General features: G+C 46.3%; 1 protein-coding gene across 2 annotated transcripts; it reads right to left on the reverse strand.

Moving 5' to 3' along the window:
* On the reverse strand, positions 1 to 25,863 carry LOC5666765 (trace amine-associated receptor 4). Of its 2 annotated transcripts, none has more exons than XM_061644713.1 (5): positions 23,985 to 25,863; positions 20,005 to 20,313; positions 9,412 to 9,678; positions 5,444 to 5,650; positions 1 to 2,353 (listed from the first exon to the last, which is right to left on the reverse strand). In XM_061644713.1, the coding sequence occupies exons 2-5, from the start codon at positions 20,101 to 20,103 to the stop codon at positions 1,250 to 1,252; spliced, it is 1,677 nt and encodes a 558-aa protein (XP_061500697.1). In that variant the 5' UTR covers positions 20,104 to 20,313; positions 23,985 to 25,863; the 3' UTR covers positions 1 to 1,249. The 2 variants fall into 2 exon arrangements, with proteins under 2 accessions (XP_061500697.1, XP_061500686.1); XM_061644702.1 differs by having other exon boundaries at positions 5,444 to 5,653.
* Positions 25,864 to 27,401: the final 1,538 nt, after the last annotated feature.

The following is a 27,401-nucleotide window of genomic DNA, read 5'->3' on the forward strand; positions in this document are numbered from 1 at the left end:
TATGAGCTAACACAAAACATTTCCTTGTAGTTTATTCCATCGGTTTTTCTGTTTTCTTTTAGTTTTTTTTGTTCTGGTGGTTTTTTTTGCTACATTATATGGAGCAAAGTTGGCAGGACCGGGCAACCTGACCTGCAAATTCATCAATTATCAGCGATATGCCCTAGCTCTAGCTTCCGTTCCGTTTTTTTTTCAGCATTCAATAACCTAAACTCTATTCTGACGTGAACTAGGAGGGTTTGTTTGCTGATAACCTCGCATTTCGTTTGCTTTCTATCTCTCTCTATCTTTCTCTCTCTCTCTCACACACACTCACTCTCTCTTTCTCTATCTCTCCTCCCTTCTTCTTATTTTTCTCTTTTACTCTATTTCTTTCTCTTTAGTTTAGTTTCCTTTGGTTTATTTGGTTAGGTCTTGTACAACGTTTTACGTTTTTACTTCATTACTCTTCATGAATACTTCATTCTTCTTCCTTTCCTTTTTCTGCTTTGGTTTTGCGCTACTACTTTGCTAAACGGCTGCTGTTGTCCTAAAGTTTCAAACATGATTTGTACGTGCAATGAAATATATACTCCACGAGCTTCTATCTCTCCCCATCCTCTTTACTTCTTAAATATTGTTTCGTTTACCACGTGTGGGCTCTGATCGGGTGGGTGGTTTTAAGTTTCTCTGTTCTTTTTTTCTGGTTTTGTTTAAATTCCTTCGTTTCCATCACTCACCCCGCAAATGGGGTGTCTCTAGTGTTTTAATTGTTGCGATATAATTTTTCATTACTTTTTTATTTTTGTTTTTCAAAGCGTCGAGCGAAGAAAGTATTTTTTTCTTCTAGAACAGTTTAACAGTTGTTTGCAAGGGTGCTTCTACTTCGTTTGTTTGTTTCTTTTTTTTCTTCTTTTTTATCGTTTTTGTTTCGTAACCGCACTGTACTGCAGTTTTTCATCTCATTACATATATTTCCGTTTTTTTAAAGGAGGCATCAAGCTTGTCGCGCCTCCCTGCTAAATACACCCCACACCCTCCTTTTTTGACCGAGCTGCTTAATCGGTCCACCAGGGTGGGCCTCGGTGAGTGCGCAAGCTCTCCCCCTGCGCAGCAGTGTAAATGTTTGCTTCACATCTAAATGGTACGTGTAATAGTATATACGTTTAGGTATATATGTATATATGTCTATGTTCTCTACGTGTATAGTATAAGAGGGTAGGTGTATAATAGCTCACCTGGCCGCGCCCGTCTCGCCCGGTTACCCTTGCTAGTCTGTCCCGTTGCCTAAAATTTCCTGCAGCGAGGAAAACTTCCGAAACGATATCTTCGGCTCGAGACAGACTAGACCGGCGGACAGGGGTGCGGCGGGGTGCAGCTTGGCACCTGATTGTCCAGCGACGCTGAGATTGTCTGTGGTGCTAATCATCGGTGGTATCGTGGCGACCAGAGCCGCCGGCAGCCGCCCACCGTCGACGGCGGCCGCCGCAATGTGGTGATGGTGAAACTCGAACGCGGTCGGCGAGCTGGGCGACGGGGGCGGCGGTGGCGTCTGCACCGCCAGCTCCTCGTCCGTGAGTATCTTCGTGATGGTGATCTTTGGCCGTGGTCCGGCGCTGCCGCCGTGGTGTGCGCTCGGTGCCGCACCGCCCACAAACAGCGGCCCGCTCAGTGCGGAACAGCTGCCGAACTTGACGCGCCCGAGCGGCGACTGGAGCGACGGTGCCTCGAGGGAACCGCCGTCCGGCGGCTCCAGGCCCACCTCCGACCGGGTGTCGGCCGAACCGGGCCGGCTCGTTTCGGCGGCGAACGCGAGCAGCAGCGGCTGCTGCTGCTGCTGGAGCTGCTGCTGCTGGAACTGGGTACCGCTGAGGGACGGGCGCCGCGAACCGCAGGTCGACGGGGTGCGCGCCTGGATTTCGTAGTGGATTTCGATCTTCTGCTTCTGCTTGCGCCAGATGTTGCGGAACGAGCGGCGCACGATCTTACTCCGGACGCCGTACAGGATCGCGTTGATGGTCGGCGACAGGAGCAGCAGAAAGGAGGCCAGATTGAGCAGCAGGGCGGGCGTGCGCCACCCATTGCCGACGAACGGGAGCACACTGTTCCAGAGGATCACGAGGTAGTACGGACAGTGGAACAGGATGGCGGACCCGACCAGCTGTATCACGTTCGCGGCCGGATTGTTCTGGTTCGAGGCTTGCGTGTACGGTTTGCATTCGGCCACCGGGCCGGAACCGGCCGGACCGGCACCGGTCGCGCTCGGCACGAAGAACGGATTGCGCTGGTGAGTGATGGTGAGCTGGGCGGACAGCGTCACCTCTAGGATGGCGGACGCGATCCGATTGCGCTGGTAACGGGCGATCATCAGTACCTGTGGGAGATGAAACTAGCCCATTATTTCGGTGCCTGGCATAGATCCGAGGAGGTATGTTTATTGAATCATTTAAGCGAGAGCATCACGTCGTGAAGATGACTGATGTTGTACAGTTGTAAACAAATCTCAATTATGTGAGGTATTTCCCAAATGTACGGAGAACATCGCCAAAGAACTATGCCAAGGACTAAAAGATTTAAAATACAGTTAAATTACGAGTTTATTTCGTCCCAATGACTCACACGTTATGCAAAAAACTCATTATGCGAGAGACTCTTTGTCATACAAATTGTATGAAAAGTGAAATAGTTGGTTCCAGGTCAAAAAAGAGGAGGTATATAAGGTTTATATGTATCATGACCATACGGAACACTTCCAAGTAGCGACAGTAATGCATTGATCAATTCGTAGAATCAGCATTCTCGTCTTTAAGAGCGAGAATCAAGTCTTTAAGAGCGAGTAGATCAAGAATTCATGCAAGAACACACTCATCAATACACCTCACACTTGTACAACACACGCTTCTTAGGGAGGTACACTTCACACTAAAATCCACTTCCTGCCCACTTCCTCGGCCGAAGCCGAAGAGTCGACAAAATTGTCCAATAAGAAGGAAAGAAATGGAGCAATTAAACTGAAGACACTACCTCACCTCAAGGGCGCAGACTTTTTCATGATTTTGTATGACTGAGCCTGAGCCTGCCCCGGCTTTTTTCGATTGTTGTATGACTTCGTGAGTTTTGGACTGGCAGTGGGCGTTAATGTGTCACCTCCTTTTCATCCACACTTATACATTGCCTTTTTTGGAAATAGCCTGATATTTAACGATTATTGGTATTGAAACTCTCTAAATGATCACAATTTCCTATCGGGAACAAACATAAAATCACTCGTTATGCGAGATATTATTAGTTCAGAGGGGTATTTGTAGAACATTTAGATTTCTTCGTTATGCGAAAAACTCGTTATGAAGGGTTCCACTGTATAGATCACTGATTCTGCGGAATGATTTCTTCAATTGCAGATATGATAAACGCCCAGAGGACCTCAGACCCCAAACAAAAGTATGTACCATTAATCCGTAGAATTTCCTTTGTTATTAAAGCCTGTTAGATTTTAGAGTCCATCGTTTAACTTTAAAGTTCAAAGATCAAAGTTTCTGGAATGTTTGGGAACATAGGAACAAGAGAAGATCTTCTTCTTTTGGCTCAACAACCGCTGTCGGTCAAGGGCCTGCCAGTACCCACTAGTGAAGTGAGCTTGGCTTTCAGTGACTTTTTGATCCCCCCATAGCAGGATAGTCAATCCTACGTATGGCGGCACGGTCCATTTGGGGCTTGAGCCCATGACGGGCATGTTGTTAAGTCGTACGAGTTGATGACTGTACTACGAGACCGGCTAAAGAGACAAGAGAAGATCATGCCATCCAAAATACACTGTACAAGACTGATTAAAAGCAGAGCTAACCGAGAAGAGAGGAGATAAAAGAAGACCACCATCAAATCAATGAAATGTAACAATCAAATAAAGTTAAGGAAGACATATTGTCACGATTTACATTCGACTTTTACAACGACCAGAATGATCTCGTGGATATTGAAACTCGATCTCGAAGGCTAATTAAGAAGGGACGAATCAAGCTCGTTAATATTGAACAGTACAGCAGTGAGCGAGTTGAAAGTTCATGCACAGTCACCGCAGTACAGTCGTAAGGTGAAGGTTACACCGTCAGGCGATCTGTTTGGCAGCCACAGCTTCGACCTTGAAGGAAAGGTTCACGACAATTCCTTTGCCAGGGGAATGGTATAATCCTTCCCTCCTCCCCGCTTCCTGGATAACGGATATGTGTATGAGTAAGTTCGTGGAATTAGAGAGTAAGCGGCAGGGCTGGAGAGAAAGAAAAAAACAGAAACACAGGGAAAAGGTAAAAGTACATCCAAAGGTACTACCATAACCTGCAGTGCCCACGATTGCACGAACGATTGGGGAAGTTGATTAAAATATATCGCCCGCTATCGATTTATCGATTCTCGGGACCCGCTCCCGCACAGTAACTCACGCCCCCTGCCTACCTCCAGTGGGCCACAAGATTCGCCTGCAAGTCGTGACAAAACGAACAAATGGCTGCCCCGTCCCGCCCGTCACCCGCCCGGAGCGCAAAATTGGAAAAGCGAGAAATCATGCAAGCATCCGGTAGGCAAGCGTTCGACCACCTCCATGCAACCCCCTTTCCACACCAGGTAGGATGCAAATGGTAAGCTCCGACGACGATGATGGCGATGATGGTTTGCCTTTCGATCCCAAAACCGCCCGGCAGGCAGGCGCTCCCGCTTTCGGCATCTACCGGTGACGCGTGCAGCGCCGGTTGCCTACCATTCGGGCGCAATTACTACGCCCGCCCGGCGGCACCCGTGATCTCCGGGGCTGGAGCTTTTTGAAGTTTTATCGCACATTCATATTCATGAGCTGAGTACTGTGTATGAGTGTATATATCAATGTATGTGTTTGTGTGTGTGCTTTTTCCCACTCATTTCGAACAGTTGGGAGGAAAGTGAACTAATAACACACACACAAAAAAAAGAAAACCACACTCACACAGGAGCTCGAAATTTGGTCGGTGTTTTTTGCCCTTTTCCTTTTATCCTTTTGTCGTTTTGGGCCACACACACACACGTGCGAGCCCGCGAGTAATAAGCAGCTTTTGGATACATTTCTAGACGAAAAGTCGGGACTGGTCGGCAGGGGCGGGGTTGCCGATAGGCACCTAATTAAATACGGCATTATTCGAAATGCCGGCTAAATATAGGAGACCGCACTGAACCTAATCTCTAGCCCAGGTATCATCGGGACGGGGTGAAGGTGTCGTAAAATCACGCAAGAATTTTCCCGGACCAAATGGTTCAGTGGCGAACGGTTTAGACGGGAATCACCCGGGAAGTACGAGGATGATGGTTGACTTTCCTGATTGCTGTCCCTGGTTCGCGTGTGTCCAGTTTGACATTTCGTAGCTGGTTGGGGGCGCACTCGGTCAGGGCGTAATTACACCGGGCACTTGATAATGCTATCGAGGGGAAACGGTTAACTTACCTTCATGTTGCAGCCCAGTATCAGCACTATCGGTAGCAGAATGGTGAACAGTACGAAGCAGATGCTGTAGATGAGCGATTCGGTCGTCTGCAGGATCGGCAGGCAGAGCTTGTAGTCGCTGTCGAACTTATAGGCCGAGATACGCACCGCCTGCGGCAGGCTGAACAGCGTCGAGACGATCCAGCCGGCACCGAGCGTTATCAGGACCTGCTGCGTGGGGCACAGAAGATAGCCGAAGGGCGTGAGGGAGAGGAAGGATATGAAGCATATGGCGCCAGGTGTCAGATAATGGCAATTAACCGAGAACCGTAGTAGAAAAAGGATAGATTTAGAAAAGAGAGAGAGAGAAAGAGAAAAGGAAATAGGCAGGTCAAGTCACATGCGATAGGGTGCAGGTAAGTTGCGTGTGTATTTTGACAGTTTTTTTTCAAGACTTTTCATTTGATCTAGATGTTCTATGTAAGATTTGAGATGTGATAATGCTAGCTAGATAATGGATTGTATGGATTAAGTGCCCCGGTGTATAGCAACTCTCATATAAGCGCCTAAATGCACACAGGTTTTTAAGCGCCTGAATATATGCAATCTAGCATTTTTTACTGTTTCGCATGTAAAGGTTGCCAAATTCGATTTTCTGTGTTTGTGGTTTTAATTAAAAATACATCGAATATATGAGCAGTGGCGGATTGAACGGACTGAGCGGTCGCGAACATTTTTAAACATTTTCTATGGCAACTTTCACAGCTGAAAAGTATTTCTCTTTGGTTTTAGTATGTAGACTTCAAATTTTTAGTGAAGATGTATTTTTCTTTTGTTTAATATACATAGAAAATAAGATTTGTTTCTAAATCCTGTGTTATGTATATTTTTCACATAAACGTTTTCCTTAATTGTATAAACTTGTACCGATGTATGAAGATAATTCAATGTGTATATGAGTTGGCAGTATTCTGTGCGAGTATACGTATTTTTCATGATAATTATCGGCTTAGGTTAACGCAATTCTTATATATTATAAACGAAGAAAAATATAATTAAGAATTCTAATAAACATATAATTTAAAACATATATTTGCAATATATTTGAAATCTATACGACTACTAGAACCAAACAGAAACGCTTTTAAGCTGTGAAAAGGCAAATAAACAAAATGTATGACCTATGCGGGTAGGTGGTTAAAGAAGGGACACCAATTGGAAGAAATTGTTATACAAATTATACATTTCATTTTTTTAACTGAAAGGAAGTATGTTTTTCCAGGAACTCCTTAAATTTCAAATCAATATCTCAATTCTATAAAAACCTATTAATAATTTTATGTGCAACAATTACCGGAGACCTCCCCTTTCCTCTTTTCACCGCTTGAGGCCCCCCATATCCTAATTTCGCCACAGTATATTATATGTTTTCTATTTGGCAGTATATAAGTAGTAGCATTTGATGCTATGTCCTACCCGACAAGCCGACCTATATAGGCTTTCGAGACTTATTCAGTAGCACGCTGAGGGATAGTCAGCCCTTGCTACGGGATGACGGTCCATTCTATGCTTGAACCCACGACGGGCATGTTTTTAAGTCGGGCAGTTGACGAGACCACCGCGCGAATTTTTGCTTGTAGTTGGTGATTTGCTAATGATATCAATTATTCGATATGATTTTGACTGAACATTTAAACTATATTTTAATTGATTTGAAAAATATAACAGAATATATATTTATTTTGGATTTCACAATCGACGTTCCTGCAATCCATTAGAATTTGACCAAAAAATTACCAAATTTTTAAAATCCGCTCATCTCAGAATCAGCATACATCAGGCAGCGCGTATTTCGGACACTACCTGTATACCCTTAAAATCGAGTTCTGCTATAGACGAACACGAGGTACATGACTGGAGCAGTCGGAAATCTAAACAGACCAGTATATCTTACAATATGTTTCTATAAAATAGATATTTTTCGAGCATAGAATATTACACACGACGTCTCTCTCTCTCTCTCTCTCTCTCTCTCTCTCTCTCTCTCTCTCTCTGTCTCTCTCTGTCTCTCTCTCTCTCTCTCTCTTGTTTGCCTGCTCACGATAGAGCACGTCGATGTGACATGGCCCGGCCCGGCAACAATTCTCCAGGATGCTCGCTCCCTGGCTGCGGTCCACCTTGTCGGAAATCAGGTCTTCACCTGTGCAAGATCGCATTTTCGTCCACAGGACGAAATGTGCGATATTTTTGCCATGCGCTTTGCTGACACCTTCTCACCCGACGTCATTGATCTAGATCAAATTAATGCAGCTCTTCAACATATACCATTATGAGCCTTCGAGCCGTGTTCTCCATCCATTAGAATCGATAGTATACAATTAAGTCTCGAAAGCCTTTCCCAAGAGATGCACATCCTCGAACCTCGTGCAATTCACCAGCCTTTGCCACATTGCTTTCGATGAGGGCTAGCAAGTCGATACTGTTTATACGAATATACGAGCAGCATTTCACAGCATCCCTAATTCGATACTAGTCAAAAAGCTGGATACTTCAGGGAGTTGGCTCCCTGACTCTTTAATTGCCTGACTAGAGTTTTGTTTGTGACATGTTCGTCTCGTCCCCTAAATGTACCCCCTCGGATTCCCTCAGGGCAGCAACCTTGTACCACTGCTCTTCATACTCTACGTGAATGACCTGTCGCTTATTCTTCCTTCTGACTGTCACCTCTCATATGCATACGACATTAAAGTCTTCCTGCCTGTTAAGAATCCATCCGATCAATTTCGACTCCAAAGGATCCTCGTCCAGTTTTCCTCATGTTGCTTCAATATTTACCTAAATCTAAGCATAGATAAATGCGTCACAATTACTTTCAGTCGACTGCGTGAGCCTCTTATTCTCGACTATAAAAGAGACGGCAGAATATTAGAGCGTAAAACAGTGTTTGCAACCTCGGAGCAATATTGAACGCTAAATTTAAGTGCAACATCCAGATGGTCAGCGTGGTTCCTCGAGGCAATTAATTGATAGGCCTTCTTTCCAAGCTGCCCCATGAGTTCCGTGACTTGATAGTCAAAAAATGTTGTACTGATTTTTAGTGCGTCCTGCGCTTGAACACGCATCCGTAGTTTGGTGCCTATCCGCATGTCATGAAATAGCTCGCCTTGAGTCCGTCCAACCTAAAGCCACTAGTGTCGTCCTGCCCTTAGCCGCTGGAATGGTAATGAGTGCCATACACGCTGTGCCCTGCTCGGCATTGATTCTCTCGAACAACGCCATCGTGATGCACAAACTACTTTCATTTCGGATTTACTCTGGTCGCTTCAATCAACCTCTACGCTCCTGCAAGAACGCTTCGATCCCGGAATCTGATCGCCATTGAGAACCGTCATTCACGTTCCAGCCACCGCGATCCTCTCTATGTGGTGTGTCGTAAGTTCAATGCTGTATGCTGTACGTTCGAACCAGGAATGTCGCGCACTGAGTTCCTCAATAGTGTTCGTGATGCACGCTAGCTTCTTGTGTTACTGTTAGTATTTAGGTTAAGCCTCAGGGTGTACTTTCGTTTGAAAGCGCCAATAAGGTCTATTAAACTGAATAAATAAGTGAAATAAATAAATGAAATAGTACCCTGCTCCTCAAAGACGAATAAGAAGAAGAGATCAAAATTATGATTGCTAAAAGAAACTCTAGCTTTACATATCGTCCTTTATGTGGGCCTCAAGAAGTGTCAACAGGTGTTTGTGAATCGGCTAATTCTCTGTAATATGTTTTTGAAATACTTTTAAGATTTTTAAATTAAATTAAAATTAAATATAAATTTAATGCTAGAATAGGCTTTACAAATGTAATGGAAATTGCACAAATATACAAGTAGTGAATCGCAAAAATCAAACCACACGCTTTAAAAAAGAAGAAGTTCGGCATACAATCTAATAAGAATGTACAATAATGATAGAGAAGGTAGCATCCGACACCAAAAACCGTACCTTCTTCGTGTTGATGAACGTCCCGTAGTGTAGCGGCGTCGCGATCGCAAAGTACCGATCGAAGTTCAGTGCACAGAGCGTCCAGAGTGCGATCGAGTGGAGCGTGTTGAAGCAGAGCCCGAACAGCAGACAGGCGACATCCATCGCGTCCAGCGCTACCGGCAGCAGCTGGAGCAGGCTCATGCCGTAGAAGATCAGATAGAACAGACATAGTACCGCGTTCACTACGCCGAGATGCAGCAACAGTATTTTGCTGGCGAACGTGATCTGCAACAAAAAGAGGAATAATAATAATAAACAATAAAAAGACAGCGAGCAATGATCGAGGCAGCTCATTAGACGGATAACTTCAATTATGGTAACTAGTTGCACCCTGCTCCCCGGGCAGCTAGCTGACCTGCTAGCAGTGGCAAGCAGAAAAGCTTCTTAGCTGTTTCGGTTTCCTGGGAAACGACGCAACCAGGGCGGAACAAAGCCCTCGGAATAAAGAAACGAAACACGCTCACACACAACCTACCGCACAAACAAAACACCGACAGAGAGTTCCTGCGGCAACAGACGGACCAATTAAAAGTTGTTGACGTTTGAAAAATAAGAAATGTGATAACATGCCCCCCCCCCCCCCCCATTCTGCACAAAGGCACAAAGATGCTGTCTGAGTGCATCCGGCTTGACAATCGCGGAGACGCGCATTAGAGTTGCACTTTTGCTCGAGGCTTACGAATCGCATTGCCGATGGCGTACCGTCGGCACACCGGGCGGTAGGTAGCAGCCAATAACCTAAGCGTGCAATAAACCTGTACAAATTAATCGCCTCAGCACACCGGTAATGGTCTCGCCGGTCTGCACGAGGGAAATAAATCGTGCCACCCCGTTGTTAACGGGCCAATCGTTGCAATTGGTCACCAGCCGCCCCGGTTGCCCGATAATTGGCCCCCTTTCACGCGCCCCTCCACCGTTTCCCGGGGGGTGCGCACCGGACGGAAAGACATACACCGAGTAAGGAAATCCAATATGTATGTATCTGCCGACCGATTGGGTGGACGATAAATAATCGTCGTCCCATCGTGCCCGTACGACAAAGGCACATAACGACACAGCAGCAAGCGAAAGGCATTAACTGGGGTAGGTAAAATGGTCTCTATGCTGGGAAATTGCAGCCCTTGCAGGCGCAAAAAGCGCTTCCCAGCCGGGCGCCATCTAGGTTACCGTTCGCGTAGTAAAATAGTAGCAATTCAGGCGTACGATTTTCATTTTCACCGGAATTGCAAAGGCGCGCTAAAAACACGTTAGCAAATATAAAAAAACACGAAATATGTACACCGGTGAAGCAAAAAGCACTTTTCTGGCGAAGGTATCAACCCAGACAGTGCTGCCAAGAAAGGAGAAGCAGCAATGAACAAAAAAAAACACACATACACAGCAACAAGCAAGTCGACCTGCGCCCAGGCGTAAAATATCTCCACCGTCCGGCAGAGTTTACGCGAAATGTGACCCCTGTGCGCCTTTCTTAGCAGCTGGGCTGGAAAACCACGGATCTGAACGGGATTTGGTTTCTTGCCTTAACTCTCGGTGTGGTTACGCGGAAAGTGCAGGCTCCGGTGGTACGCTGCTGCCATGGTTTGGTTGGGCGTGAAAATCCTCCCCGGTGCGACCGAGGCACGAGGCGAACCAATTTTCAGCGCCAATGGATGCAGTCTGTTTGCGCCGAGACGAGCGTAATCCGCAATGCAAACAAAATCCGCACTAACTACAGCAGCACCGAGCAGCAGCGCCCCGGCTATTATGATTGCTTCGACAGTTAGTGGGAAGCGTTGGGGAGCGTGCCACCGAGCACGGGCTGAAGGCAGGTGGCGAATGCGAAACGTGCTGGAGTGGTGAAAGCCCGATCGATGTGCCGTTTTGGGTATAGGGAGGCAAAAAAAAGGTGTAGTGGTGGTGCTGATGCTGCCGCCTGTCGTTGGTTGGTTAGTGCTGGTTGCAATTATAGCACAAATCATTCGCTTCATCTTTTAGCTTTGATTTGGTTTCGTGCAAACAGCAGCTTCCTCTCCCATTTTGTTGGCAATTGATGGGACGGAAGGGATAAGCGATTTTTTTTTTACTTCTCCGCTGTACGAGTGCAAACAGTCGGGAGGAATTGATGCTGTGTGTAACCGATAGTTAATTAGCCTCGATTTGTTGCTCGTTGTTTGTGTTTTATGTAATTTCCCCGGTACAACATTACGTCATTCACTTTAGTGTGAGCTTTCTAAGCAAATGAACGCCAACTGCCACTACGCGGTGGTAAAATAGCTGCTAAAGTATTTGCTGAACGTGCTAGCAAACTAATTGGAGCAACATTTTGCACTTTCAAAGTGTCGTTTAGGTCTTCGTTTTTATCTGAGCCAAAATGTTGAACATGTTTGCTGTGCATACTTTGCAAGCAGATACAAGCGCCTAGATGTATGCAATGCACCTAGTGATACTCTTCGTTGACGTTTCAAGTTCAGCGTAGTTGCTTTAATTAACGCTCCGGCGGTTGTCTTACGTAAAAAATGATCCCTGTTAAAGTTTCTAACGCCTGAACGTGAACGAAACATGTTTTCCCGCCTGCTAGTAGCAGCATGGTAACATCTTCGCTATTGCATAACAAATTTCTAGTGCTTACCCATGCACGAACTTACTTTTTAAACTAAAATTTGTAAGACAATTGATTATAAAATACATGATGCATAGCATCAGACGCTATCCATGTCAAAGATGGTGTCACGACTTGTGCCGGAAAACTTCCAATCCAAAGGAAAAAGCAAACCTTTGCACTCGACCAGCTACTGCATTGCAATCAGCTTTTGTTCTGCGGAATGCATAAATTTAGGCGTTGTGAAGCAATGATTTACTGTGCAAAACGAACGAAAAAGTCCTCTTCCGAATGTCTCTAATTATATTGCCGACTGGCAGGATCGGAACCGCTGCATTTCATTTGCATTTTACGTGAAGCCTGCTGGTGCGGTACAGGTGCTGTCAGCGGACGGCTGCATTGTAAATCCAGCCACCATGTAATACCGGGCCGCGGTGCGGCAAAGTTTCTGGAATTGTTTGTGGAACTGCAGCAATACGTAGAATGCTGAGATACGCAGAAGTTTGCAGTTCGCGGAATCATCAGCCAGTGTCGTTCCCGGAGCACTGTGGTTTCTCGGAATAATAAGCGACCAACCAGCACGGAAGATTTGACAGCAGCACATGATTGCTAGTTCTAAAAAAAATGACATAAAACCTTTCTAATGTCCAAAAATCGATCCACCCCGCACCACACAAAGCGTGTGGAGTGAAATCCTACCAGTCAATGTCAAAAAAGTCGCATGCTGGACAGCCTGCTCACCATTATACGTTCAACTCTATTAACACCTCTCCATTGTGTGTTTCTGCTCGAGCCGGGCACTCTACAGGCATTTCACGATTTCCGATTAGGTTGGTGTTGCGGTACAGAGGTTTGGCAGAAAAAGCTGCCCCGTCTTTCACTGACACCACCGCCAAACCCAGGCGACAATGGCGAATGGGAAGGCGAAAAGTCATAAGCGATCGGACGATAAAAGCCAATCAGCCGTACTTGACAGAGGATCCGGTGCATCTTTTCCCGAGCGTTGATGAGGAAGTCGAACACAGCGAGGACAAATGTAATTACATCCCGAGCGCCGTGATGGATGGCTGCCATAGCATCTACCCGCACACCCACACACTCACACACATTTACACCAGAAAAACCGCACATACCCGCACACCATAGTTGGTGCATTAATGGTGGCTAGATCGAATCTGGGCCGACGCTTCCTGGGTTGCCAGCGCGTGCCTGTGATGTACTTACAGCCGCTCGAAAACACTGCACTCGCACATCCTACTTAATCCTTTTGCTCGCCATTTTAATTTCAGTATGCACCCGTACTTGCATGAGACACTTCGTTGCTTTCCGTAAATATTCCACGCCCGCATGGGGAAAGTGAGTAACAAACAGTGCGAGAGACAGAGTAAAAGAATTATTTAATAAATCTAGTTCCGATTAAGCGGCACAGATCGACAGGAGCGCGATTGGCAAAGGAGCAATTGACAGTACACAATGTGCGCATTGATCAACATAAAAAACAACGAAAAAACAAAAATGTCCCCCAGCCAGATGCAAAACACTCATAATAAAGCTCTCTTCAATCAATTTAGATTGATTTTTCCATTTAGATGATTGGCTCCCGATCTCCCTGGCCGAGCCCCGCCGCGGAGACCCGTACCCGAAGGTAATGCAATAAAATAAGGTGAAAAATAGCTTTACAAAGGGGAGCAGCGGGGGGAAGCTTGCCCATCAGCGCTCCGGTGTCAACGTTTTTGGTTTTCTGCTTTATCCACCTCCTGCATAGGTAATGATCAATTCAACTCGGTCCATTTTCGGTCGGCTGGGGACTCAACAAACTCACCCACACATACACACGATGATCCTAACGTTGCGTACGCTGTCACCGTGGTAGAGTGTCGGTTCACACTGACAACGGTGGTTTTGATTTTCGGTGCCCCGGAGCTAGTCAATCACCGCACAGAGGTACTGCCTAGTGATGAGTTTGTCTGTGTGTTTTTTTAGCCAATGTTTGGTGAGGTTTTACGCAAATAATCTTTATTGTGTTTTGTTTTCTCTGCTGCTAGTCAAATTTTGAATTGCTTTTATATGTATTTTTTGTGTTTCGTTCTCTCTCTACTTTGTTGCTGTGCATGTGCTGTTGGGCCCAGGCCGCGTCCAGCAAAACAAAACGAGCGGCCCGGGCGGACGAAGAAAAGAGACACCGGGTAAGTGGAAACACGCCAACTTCCAATTGAAATTGATCTCACTTCGGCGTTTTCATCCTTTGCGCATCGATTTGCTTGTCAAAAAATCAAACACCGCCACTAACACATAATCACGGCACGGCGTTCCGGATGATTGTCACGCGCTCGAAGCCTGAGCTTTGTCGCAAACGTGTGTGTGTGTGTGTGTGTGTGTGTGTGTGTGTGTGTGTGTGAGTTTTTTTTGCAAAGCTTCCGCTCTTTTTTGTCACTTTGTACGCACAGCAGCGAGCAGCACGGGGGCAGTAACAAATTCGACGCGAAAGATCGAGTGATGGAAATTGAAGCTGACGGGGTTCCCTGCTTTTTTTTCCGCCAGTGCGACAGGGACACGCGTCGCGGGACTTTTTATTCCCGCAGTTTGGCAAGCTTTTCCCCGGTAGCTCCCCGGGCGCCGAGCGAAAATCAAATTCAATCAACTTGAGGGAAAGAGTGTACGCACTTACACACACAGATAACAACGACATGAAGTAGCAAGTGGGGGTGTGAGAGTACGCCGGCTACATTACATCTAGCCGAGTTTGCCACCCTGGGGTGGGAGGATGGTTGAGTTCGTTCAGTTGTATTTTTTTTTTCGTTGAATTTGTTCCCCCGTTTTACTTTTTTTCTTGATTCACAGACCGAAAACTGACGAAACATACCTGAGCCACACACCTCCGTCCATCCTTTGCACACCGTCTTGACGCACGTAAAACCCTAAATTGGCCATTATGAGCGATTTGATGAGCCTTTCCGTCCAACCGCAAGCAGTCACCCAGCTCTCGCTGGCGCTGGTTTGCCAAAAACCTCGAGACGAACTTTTCGGTGAGTACATTCCGACATTGATTGATTTATTTAATTTTCGGCCGAGCATTCGTTACAGCAGCGCAGCGGCATGCCCGCCCGATTGGTCTTTGCAAATGTGCGGAAGAACAAACCCACACCATCACCAAACACCACCTTCTTGCCAGCAGCAATCCACCGTCCCTCACAACCCAGCACACCCAGCATTTTTGGTATCAACTGTCCGGTTCCGGGCGATATGTTGGTGCTGGTCGGTTTGGATGGTAATAAAACCTTCCTCCTGGTGCTTGGTTGTTTTATTCTGCGGCGCTACCCGTATCGAGAAAACGCCCAACACAGAAAAACAAGAAGATACAGACCGCAAGCGAAACAGCAACAGGTACGCACTGGCGGCTCGATAAAGAGCTGGGCAAGCGTGTTGTGACGCCACAAACTCACCGATCCAAGCTAGGAAAACCGAGCCGGCAAACGGAAGCTGCGTTGGTTGGTGATATTTGGTTTCAAATCGACCAACTGGTTGGCTTTACGGAAACAGCTTTTGCTAAAGCCTTGAGCTTGCGGTGCCCCGGTTACACCTTTAAGAGAAGGGTGCAGCGGCAGGGAGGGATGAAGCCTCGAAACACACACACAAAATGAATTTACAAGAATTCCCGTGTGGTTTCGGTGTGGTTTAGCAGAAGTTGTTTTCCTCGTTTCGGCTAATGCGCATCGCCCGTACACTTTTATCTCATTTCGGTACCTCGTGTTGGGGTTTTTTCTTGCTAGCTAGCTAGGCTTCCCTGCCCACTGGTCTGGTGTGGCTCTTCTGGGCCGGTTCTTAGCAGAAAGTCGAATGAAATCGTGCCACTGGGAATCGAATTGTATCGACGATTTTCCAAACCGGCACGTACCGCCAACCCTTCAGCGAAGGGACGGATTTTACTGCTAGAGTGCGGGTTGTGCGTTCGAGGACGATGATTCGCAATGACGCTGGACGCAAGCAGGTAGGAAATCTGCCCCTTCCCGTGGTTCTTTTTCAGGAGCTTAAAATAGATAGCCCCTTCGCTCCCCGGCTCGTCAAAATTTACGGTGTAGAAAATATTGGAGAAAATGCACGAGATTTTAACATGCCAAAAAGCAAACCAACGGGCCCTACCAAGGGTTTGTGTGCCAGGTCCACGGGACAGCACGCCCGACTGCACGGTTCGATGCCTTTCGTGCGGCACACCGATCCATTCTCGATACCCATGCACGCACGCTCGAAAAGGAAAGGAAAAAAGGCATCTTCCGCCCAATCCCACACTGCTGTTCCGCTTTCGGGGCAGGGGACGAAGGAATAGAGTACTTCCTTTCCATTCTTGCCTTTGCCATCCTTTGTCAAGTAGGTGCGTGGAGACACCGCAAAACGAGGCAAGGAAGATAAAACAGATAGAAAAAAAGGAAAGAAAACAAGTGAACACAGAAATAAGTAAAACACGTTCAGCTAAACACACACAAACATTCACGCACACACACAAAAAACTTACTCGTGGAAGATTCGCAAGGACACGGGCATCATTAAATTTTCACCATCGGTTGCGCTTGATGGTTTGGGTGGGTGGCTTTCCCTTTTCATCACTACCAGCCACCAAACATCGCCTGCGGCTCTTTGGGTTGGGTATTGTAATCGGCAAAACAGACGATTCGATGCCTGTACCAATGTGAGCTTTGCGAAACCGGTGTCGGGTGGCAAAACCGGCATCGGTCCAGCAGCAACAGCCCGAAAGGGATCGAACGGAAAAAAATAATGAAGCGACTAAACAGCAGATAGCAAACGGAGCAAGAGGAAAGTGCCACGAACGTACGACAGCAAGAGGAGCGGGGTCTTAAAATAGATACACCAACAAAAAAAAAAAAACATAAAAAAACGGCGGAAAACACGATAACCGGTCAATAAGAGCAATAATCAAAATATAATAACCAGCTCCTATCCCTGCCATCCTTCACTTTCGGTTGAAGCGTCGCTAAAAGGAATGCCGGTATTCAATGGGGGAGGTTTTGGTGAATCAGTGGTGCAAAATTAACCTATTCTCCCTACTGCTTCATCTAGCATTGGCAAGATGACAAAAGTGAAAAAGTCAGTTTTCAAGCAAAAAAAATAACGCACTTCTCTGCCAACGCGATGGATGTTGAAATGCAACACTCTGGAGGCGGTGTTGCGCGTCATCAACCATCAGCAACATGTATATTTTTATACACACAAACACATCTTCGCAACTCCCCCGGATGAAAGCAAATCTTTGCTCGCACCGTTGCAATTTCTTAAAGGGGTATGCGGAAAGCTTATCTTACGCAAGGGGCGAAAGAACAACACAAAACATGGATCAGAAAGTGGTGCAGTAACGCACCGGGGATGTTCCGGTGGATGTTTGTATCTTTCGGTTTACCTTCGATTTACATGCGGTGAATGTGCCGTGTGTGTGTCTGTGTGTAAGGAGTGGGTTGCCACTAGCATACCTTGCTCTGTTCCAAGAACTTGCAACATAAAAAAATGGTGCAACACAGAGAAAGAGAGAAGGAGAGCGTCTAGAAGCTGTGACTAGAATTCAGGAATATCAGACCGTGTGCTGATGTGAGCTCGAGAGTGAAAAGTTTGACACAACGGGTCCGAAAGCGGGGGCGAGTGGGTTGAAGATTTTCATTTTTGCTCATGCATGTGTGTGTGTGTGTGTTTTCCTATTCCGTCCCAACCTTTCGCCCCACCCTTGGCCAACGATTGCTGTCCCGTTTTTGGCGGAACGGACGAAGGTGCTTTAGGCAGCAGCGCGCGCAAAGAGCCACCGGCGGATCACGGGGGTTTGGAATGTTATTGATAAATTTTCCGTTCCATGGGGTTTTCCTTGGGCTGGGGCCGTGGGGCTTCCTTTTGCTGTTCGAGAAGCACTTCCTTTCATCCGTGTTCTCGTTTTTCTTTTTCTTTTTCTTTTGCGGTGTTGCTTTTCTTCAAACACGCGAGAGAACGCGCCTAGGAAAAATGCTCCCAAGTGTCTATCAGTCCTGCTTCAGTGATGGCCATGCTGCCTCTACCGCTTCATTTTCTGTACATCTTCACCGCCTTCTCGTTACATTTCCCTTGTTCTCCGCTACATACCGCTTTCCCTGCGATGCCGGGGAGTGGATGTGACGTTTGAGAACTTTTACCAAACTCCTGTGAAGCGGACCATCTGTTCCGTATCCCTGGCACGCTTTCATACACACACACCCACCTGCCACATTACTGCTGTGTTCGATTTTGGGAAACAGGGAAGCCCCTCTCTTCCCTGAGGAGGAGAAAAATCAAGAGAGAGACAGAGAGAGAGAGAGAGTGCACGAAAGGGATTTGGAGATGGATACGATGAAAGCGCGTTAAATCCGAAATGATCGCGCGTGCAGAATGAGGCGCGGCTGGATACGGCTTGCGGGGACGGAGGCGGACCGTGCCTGGGACGCAAATAGCCTGCTCGCACCATGAAGGGAGCGTGCAGGAACCCACTGGAAAGGGTTGCCGGTATGAAAAGGTCTTGAAAATTTTGACTTTTAAATATTTAATTGATACCCGCAACCGGGCGTCTCCACCGGCACACGGGCGTTCGTCGCTTGGTTGTCATCGCACGCTTCATTTCACAAAACGGTGCCGCTCGTTGACTGCGTGCGCGACGTTCCAGGCTTTTCTTGCTTGTTTGTGGTCGAGGGTAGAGAGAGAGAGCACGGGGAACACCACCGAAAACAACAATAGCGAGGATAGTAACAACAGAAAAAACTGCACTTACACCGTACAGGACCCAGTAAAATTGGAGAGCCGCGTGTCCTCTGAGCTCGGTGCTCGTAAACTGGATTACACCTAGCTTGCGACGAAGCGGATCAGAAGGAGGGAATGGTGGTTCATATAGAGCCGTTGGGAAATGAAATTTAGATGACAGGGGCGGAAAAAAGGCGAGCCCGACCGAGGCCCCATCGTCACCCACCATCGAATGGGAATGGGCAAACAATGGGCACACGCGCGTGCACTGGCGGCGACTCACTACATTGGCACCCAGCGACAAAACACAATATTGTTCGCGGCCCCATCGTAGCCATTGGGCTCGTAGGCAACCCAGCAAGGTGCAACCCGGACAGGTGTGTGGTGTACCCACTCGTGCCGGCGCTGTGTTCGGGCCACTTCAATGCAACCGCCAACGGTGAAGGGATCTTGGCATCTCCTCTTGATGACTTTTGAATTGTGTTGCGGGTGTGCGGGCTTGGGGTGGTGGGGTTGGGGGGTGGCTGTGCGGTTGACAAGCGTTTCGACAGAACTTTGCTCCAAACCTCCCCTCTCCAAACCTTCAAAGATTCTCTTTCCCGTCGCATGCTGGTCCTTTCCCGCGCGCTCCGCGCAGTTAGAATATGGAAACTTGATACGATACATTGGAAGGTTCAGTCAACCAGCGGGGCGGTGACGAGCATTGACACAAACGTACACATACGTACGCATAAACATACACACACACACTTACAAACAATACCCAGTGAGATAGAGGATTAACGTACTTCACGTTTTCCCCTGTCGTGACGAGGTAATTGTGGTGGTTTTTGGCTTTTTCCAAAAGCGACAAGGGAAAAGAATGCATCCCCTTCCCCCTCCCTTCTCGACCCGACGTTTTGTTTCTGAAGATTGATTTCTGTAAAATCTGGGTGTGCTTTCGAGCTCAACTCTTTTGTAGGTGCTGTCTTGGAGTGGTATTACCACAAGCGAGGCGCGTGAGAACGTGATTTGGGGAAGTTCCAAGAGCTTGCAGACTTTAAGCGACGCGACCCAGACCCAGACACCGCACAGCAAAACCTTTCAAAGTTCGTTTCCCCAAGAATTTAGGGAGCATTCGTTACAAACCGGGAGCATCATCTCGTGACCTATCGCCCTCGCACACGCCACTCGATTTAAAATTTGAAACCACCAAACGTACCACACTGCGAAGACGCGCACCCAAAGCTTACCTGTTTCGTAAGGATAACGATAACGACGATGTAGGAGTTGACGATGATGCCGATTAGCACGGCAACGAGGGCAAGAACTTCCAGCTGGTACGGTACCATGGCGAACGGTTCAGGCTGGCGCTGGTACGCTGCGGATGCAGATGGCGGTCGGTATCCTGGTCCTGGTGCAGCCGTGCTGGACGGTAGACGCAACTGCTCATCTCTCCCGTCTTCGGTGTGCGCTGTTTGGCCAGCTAAAGGTGTCTGCGTTTCAGTGATGAAGAGCTCGGGCCGAACCGAGGCCCGGGAAAAGCGACTACTCGAGGCGAGCTGGTGACGGATGGGATGAAAGTACAAATGCACATTAGTACGGAACGCACAGGATCCAGAATGCAATCAGCAAATAGCGGTTATATCGGAAAAATGGTCCCCTACTTCAATTGTAATTAGGCTGTGTGGCCAATAAAATATGTATCGCTACCTGGCGTGCTACTGACAAAGCACGCCTGATCCTTATGACCTTCGCCGGTGAGTACAGTATCTCTTTAATGCCGTTTCTATAGAAGCGTTTGTGGCTAAATGAAGAGTGCACAATATAGTTCGCTTTGTCGCTGAAATCTACAGCTGTACGGCACAAAGCAAACTCAGCAATGGCTCGATAGATTATCGATGACCCGTTGAGTTCATCTCAAGATGTTCTGAGAGAAGGATGCCCATACAATAGTATTATCAAATTCATACCGATTTTCTAATTTATTATTTTAAATGTTTTTTTCCCGATTGCATCAGTCACGCTTCGATTATTTCTTTATCTTGAAGACACACGCAGAGTATTTCCTAAAAAATAGTTTTTTCTCTGACCTACAGAGTAACGAATTCAAACGAAGGATCCGAGTTGCAAGTTGAATCTTGAAGCTTACTGAACAGATTATACTCTGTACAATTTTTATATAGTGCTTCAGTATGCAGCGTCTGCCTAACATGACCTTTTATGTGAAACCTAGCACCTATGACATTGTTTCCTGGTAATTATCTCCGCTCCAAGGAATTTCTCATTATTCAAGAATCAACATGACTCCAATAAAAGTTTGAGAATGGTAAGGCTTTGGAAATGTTTGCCCAGATTACCAAATCTTGCGTAATCCTGACATTCCGATGAGCTTGTAATAGTTCAAATGTTTGCAGCTTGAGTTCGAATTTTTCAAACTGTTCTAAAAATTAAAAAAAAAAATAAACTCCTCAACAGACAGGAAGGATTTTTTTAATATCTATATTAATTAATAACTAAAAGGACATATGCATGTTTGTTCTACCATTTTGTTGTTAACAAATATAAATAATCTTTAGTGTATGGTCGATCGTTCTTCTTCTTTTCTTCTTCTTCTTCTTCTGCTTCTTTGATCGGCTAAAATCATTAAGGGTTGTACATAGAATCTGATCTATTTTTTGTATCCTCCCACAAATCTATTGATGGCAAATTCTTCACCATAAATCTTTCATTATATAGAATTAAGAGAACATGTAAATGAACTTACATTAAGCAAAGCAATTAGCGGTCCACAAATCTAATTATTTCCTTTTAATTACTCCAGATATGAGCTAACTTTCAAGCTTTCTGAAAAGTTATTTAAACCACGTATCGTCTTCATACATTGATAAGGATACTCTTCGGTTATGCGAGCTTAAAAAAAACCAAAACAATATCTAAAACCACACATGGAAATCTAAGTATAACCATTCTAATGTTCGGAGCTAATACTCTAAACATAGTTAAAAGGCACACCAAGTTCCAATTGAACGATTTGTCAAAGCTAATATCAAAAAACTATAACTTAAATCTGTAGCACAACATCAGTCAATATTGGCAAGCTTTGTGGCCATTTTGTTAATGAAAATAAACTATACGACATTCTATCTGTCTCATACAATTCACCACTGTTTTTACAGCGCATAGTTCTTCGAGTTTCTGAAAGATATCAGCCTGATTTTTTGCATAACCATAGCTAAAGAATACCTTCAGCAATGAAGTGAAGAAAGAGGTATTCCGATACGTGGTTTCCGAGCTGTCCAAAAAGCCTCAAAGTCACAAGATGCGTGAACATATGATGAGGCCTCCACTAAACAGCAGTTGCATGTCTGTTCTAATTGGATCACTTTGATTTAATTAAGTACGTTGTACAAATTGTACACATTTAGTACAAATTTTGGAGCAAATCTCTACGGTTGGATTCCCGAGTGTTTTAAATTATAGGCAAAATTACTAACAAATAAAAGTGTGGAAGAATTAGAATTCCTCGCTAAAAAGCTAATTATAAATCTGTACTTTCTAATCACACATTTTGATAATATTGACTATGAAACCATTTAAAAAAAATCAAATATTTTTTTATGAAAAATAAATAAAAAAAGGCACTATCACAGCATTTCACATAAAACAGCACTGAAGGCTTCCTTTGATACAACGTATTGTCGAGGTTTAAAAAAAGCTAAAAGAAAAGCATAAACGGTACTTTGAAATTACCATTTATTTGGTTAAATAAAACCAATATCCGTAGTGTTGCACCAAATTAGAAAATTTAATTGTCAATACAACAAAAGTTAATGAAGTATTAATATAAAAAATAAAACTTCCCATACAAAACGAATGTTAAATACCCGGGTATGCCTGTCGTAAAGATTAACCTGTATATTTGGTCATTGCGACAACGGTGCGGCTGAGAACCGCGTAGCTCAAGAACAGGCTGCACAGGTCATTCCCGAGACCCGCACTTAATGCGTACTGAGAAGAAATCTCGTATCTCGAATATCTGTAAGTCGAATTTTGCGATTTGCAGCCAGAATATTTGCGTGTATGCTTGCTTGAGCTGGTAGGTTTTAGTAATTTAATTAATTATTTACCGTTATGCTTCAAATTATGGACAGCTTAATATGTTTTTAGACAGTGATGATAACATGAAAACAACAATATTAGAAGATGTATGTGACAAATGCATTGATGGCCGTTCGAGAGACCGACAATTCGCGTAGCAGTTCTTCAGTATCTACGATTACAAGAAAAAAAACAGCTCCCAAACCCCGTTGCATGCAAGACCGTCGTTCTGTCGGTCTAGGAGGACACCAACATACAGAATCAAGTATCCAGACCTTAAAACATGTCAAACACTAAAAAGGTGTAGTGTGTGTGTAAATTTAAAGGTTATAAAAGGAATTTTGAAGCTGTTAGGAATATGAATCAAATCGTCCGTAATTTGAAACATGATCTTGCAACTGTCCGGAATATGAATCAAAATATCGTAGCAGTTTTATGATATTTTGCGATGTTTCGAGTAAAATTATTGGAAATCCTTATTTTTCCTCAAATTTAGAAGGTTTGATTTGAGTTAAGTGAGTTTGGCTGATTAAAATTGAATTAGTTGGAAAATATTGAATGCCAAAAACGTCTTAAGAATCCGTAATTCGAAGCAGTACGGTGACATGATTCTGTCAAAAGGATGCAATTTTCAACCTTTTGTATTGATTTATAAAATTGGATTTAAGGGAGTATGTTTATTTTTTATTTATCTAACAATTGATGTGTCAAAGCAGTACAATTTGTTCACAGACCTGTCAAATTAGGAGAACCAAGTATCTCCATAAAACCGCTCCAAAGAGGTACCGTGTATCTCGGGATCTACCTGTGTTAACAAAACAGTGCTGTCGAGTGCTAGGTAAGTATTTTCACAAGCAAGGTAATAATTATGTATTGCTGCTTGTAACCCTTCAACATAACTATTATCTTTGCCACGGTAACGTGTCAAACCCAAAAACCATGCGCACTAAAATGAACCTTTCCTGTGAACTTCTGCCACTGTGAATTACTCTCCAACCAGCAGTTCGCATCGTTTTAACTACTTCGCTTCTACTACTTCACAATCAAGCTCACAGATTGTGTGTGTGTGTGTGTGTGTGTTGTGTGTTTGTGCTTACAGAAGATATTCATGCTGCTCCCCGCTTTCACCTACCTTTAATTTCCCCCCGGCTCAACTGTGAGGACGCTATTCGCGCGCGCGCTCGCAGGATTAGATTGACAGATTGCTCCGGCTGGTTGATGATTGCTGCTAATCTGCACGTCGACCGACCCGCCACCTTTTCAGAGCGTCTCTTGTGTCCTCCGTGTGTCTCTCTGTGTGTGGTGTGTGTGATCGTTGGGAAATGATGCTCGTTTGATTGGAGGTACTTGGAGCAAGCCGTTTTTTTTTGTTTTTTTTGTTGTTGTTGTTGTTTTTCCTGTTTCTCTCTGGCACTGGCGGTGGTGCGGTGTCTCGAGGCGATGATATTGTCCACTTAACGCGTAACTACTACTGATACTGGCCTCGACAGTAAAAAAAATCTTCTCCTCGTTGCACGGCTTACCACAACAGACTAAATAGAACGGTTTGTTTTTCCCCGAAACCTTTCGCACGCAGCTATGATATGTGTGTTTGTGTGGTATGGAAAGGTCCTTGCAAGGGAGGCGCTACTGTGTGTGAGTGTGTTCGTCTTCTACCTACTCGATCCAAGAATACACACGCGCTTAGGCGGTAGGCGGTGATTAGTAGGCGGTGGCGAGCAGCCGGTTTCAATTCCCTTTTCGCCCGCTACGGAGAGGTTATCAACACATTTCTATACCAATTTTCGCAGGTACGGGGGAGAAAAATGCTCGCCCCGAAGCCCGCCTGGATGCGTCACTTGCGTCAGGTTCAGTGTGTGCGGGGTGGAAAGTTTTGGAGTTTCTCCCGTCTCCGTCGCTTATCCACGCGGTTTGGTGCGAAAGGCGCTCCAACGGTTGCGTTCTAATCAGTTCAAGTTTTGTTCGCGCCCCGGTACGTGACCCAGTGCGGGGAAAGGGAGCCAGCAATGATATGTGGTCGCGGCACGTTGGTGTCGGTAAACAAGCTCGCGGGCGGCAATGGCATATGGGAATGTGGATGGTGGTGGTGGTGGTGTGTGTGTGTGTGCTGCAGGCTAGTGCGTGGCCCGTGGCTCAGACACCATCTGTTTCTGGTTGCTCTCCTGTTGCTTTCGGAGGTCGTCGCTTTTGGACGGGACACGCGCGGCTTTGCTGCTGGGAAGACGTTTGCTAGTTGGAGCCCAACTTTCACTTTCGTGCCACAAAATTCAACAGATTGTGTGTGTGTGTGTGTGTGTGTGTGTGTGTGTGTGTGTGTGTGTGTGTGTGTGTGTGTGTGTGTGTGTTTGTGTGGTAGGATTTGGAAGGATTCCGGCCGATTCGGTGTTGTGCCTGGTGTGCCTACGCTTTACCTCTTGGACACTCTGGGACGCTCCCACAACAAGGCAAGATATCGGTTGATGGACGATAGCGTTTGGGACCGTTGGACTCGACTTTGTGCTTCACTTTTTCTCCTTTTGTTTTTGCAAACACCAACCAATACGGAAAAGAAAACAAACAGCCGACGACGACGACTCTGCTACAGGTGTAACGCACCGCACTCACGTGGTACGGGCAGAGAGCAACGCGCGCCTACGGCCACCCCACACGAAACCGCCGTGGTATCACGCGCGCGCGCCTCCGCCTGTTTGCTTGTTTTGGTTTCGCGTTACCCCGATTCGCGACTGCACACCGGCTTGCCCGTACCAGGCGTGCCCCGGAACCAGCACCATTCGCCACACGGGCCGACGGTTTGGTGGGCTGTTGCTTGCTTGGCTCGAGACTGGCTTGAGACTGGCGGTGATCGCACGGTACAGCGATAGCGGCAACCACAACGGCACACTCAGCACATGGTCAGCACTTACGGCCGGCAGCGACCGCGCGGGTCCTTTGACGGTTTGGCCTGAAGCGCGCTCCCGGTGGCCTCGGACGCTCCCGCTGAAGGCTGAAGTTGTTCGCAACAGTTCACCGCCAAGACTGACGTCCGCGAGCGGTACGGCCACCGTCCGGAGCCTCGTGGTAGCATCGTAAAACGCGCGCACACACACACACACACATACACACACACATGCCCTCCGGGGCGCCGGCTTCGGTCGCGGTAGTATCCTTGTGCCGCACCGGGCATGCGCATCACCCATCCCGGCCCCACTGCTGCTTGTTGCTGCACCTGCGCTTGTGCGTGTGTGTAAGTGTGTCCGTCTTAGGGACGCTGCTTTCGGCGGATCCGGTTCGGCAACGTGACGAGCCGTCGGTTGATCTCGGACCCAAACCGAAACCGGCCCCGGGGTGGTGGTGGTGGTGCTGATCGTGTGGCAAAATGGGCGGCATCTTCATGTTGGTGTGTGGGATAGTGGTGGGAGCTCGGAATTCGACGGATTCCGATTCCGATTCCGTGTTCCGTGTCAATTCCGATACTGGAATCAATTCCGGAGCCGATTTCGATGCTGGATTCGATTCCGATTCCGGAGCCGCTTCCGGAGACGTATCTAGACCCTATTTCGAATAATCGATGGGAAAAATGAAGTTTTCATCAGAATCGATTGCGGCTAGCTCCGAAGTTTTCTGGAATCGATTCAGGATAGTAGGTCCGGAATCAGTTTCCGGAATCGATTTCGGAATCGGCTCCGGAATCGGAATTGACCTGGGAATCGCAATTTGCCCCGATAACGGAATCGGATTGACTCCAGTAAATGGAATTAGCTCCGAATGAGAATCAAGACTTGAATTGAAATAAGAAGTTTCATTCGCGAAATCAGTCTGGAAATCTCTATGAGAATGGTTCGTTTACAAGTAAATTTTGATTCTTTGCTGCTATCAATACGTAGCATCATTAGATCCAAACGTCTATTCTTATGAGGATGCCAAAGCTGACTCTGATTTCGTAACCGATTTCGATCTCGGAGCCAATTCTGATTCTGGAGCCAATTCCGATTCGGGAATCAATCTCGAATCCGGAGCCGAATCTGATTCTGGAACTGATTCCGATTCCGGAGCGAATTCCGATTCTGCAGCCGGGAGTCGATTCCGGAACCAATTCCGGAACCGATTCCAGAACCAATTCCGGAGCCGATTCTGGAATCTATTCCGGAAACTGATTCCGGACCTACTATATGGAATCGATTCCGACAAAAACTTCATTTTTCCCATCACTAGTGTGGGTAAACCCCACGGCCCAACGGTACGGTGAAACGATGGGTTCGGTAAATGCAACAGGTAACATAATCATAATAATTACCATCATCGAACTGTGATGTCCCTGCGAGGCTAGGTGGATGGGTGCGCGTTGGGACAAAAGGACAGCGAGCAAGAGATGGGTTTAATCCAATCGGAGCAAAGCGTCGGGATGGGGAACCAAAAGAAAAACAAAAAAACCAACGTTACGCTTGATGTCGGCTCCCATAAACTAGCCCTCGCATCGCACACACGCTGACACAAAGATCGTATAAAAGGAGATGCATCATTTTTCTCTCGGGGACCTTCGGCAGCGAGTTTCTAGCGGAGCGCGCCACCA

Source organism: Anopheles gambiae, chromosome X (assembly GCF_943734735.2).
Source record: "Anopheles gambiae chromosome X, idAnoGambNW_F1_1, whole genome shotgun sequence".
Lineage (NCBI taxonomy): Eukaryota > Metazoa > Arthropoda > Insecta > Diptera > Culicidae > Anopheles > Anopheles gambiae.

Excerpts from the sequence above, each read along its gene's own strand:
- LOC5666765 (XM_061644702.1), bottom strand. The coding sequence starts at position 20,103 with ATGGTACCGTACCAGCTGGAAGTTCTTGCCCTCGTTGCCGTGCTAATC. Across the intron at positions 9,679-20,004 it reads TCGTTATCCTTACGAAACAG|ATCACGTTCGCCAGCAAAAT; the intron begins GTAAGCTTTGGG and ends TTTTTGTTGCAG. Across the intron at positions 5,654-9,411 it reads CGTTCATCAACACGAAGAAG|CAGGTCCTGATAACGCTCGG; the intron begins GTACGGTTTTTG and ends TGCCCCACGCAG.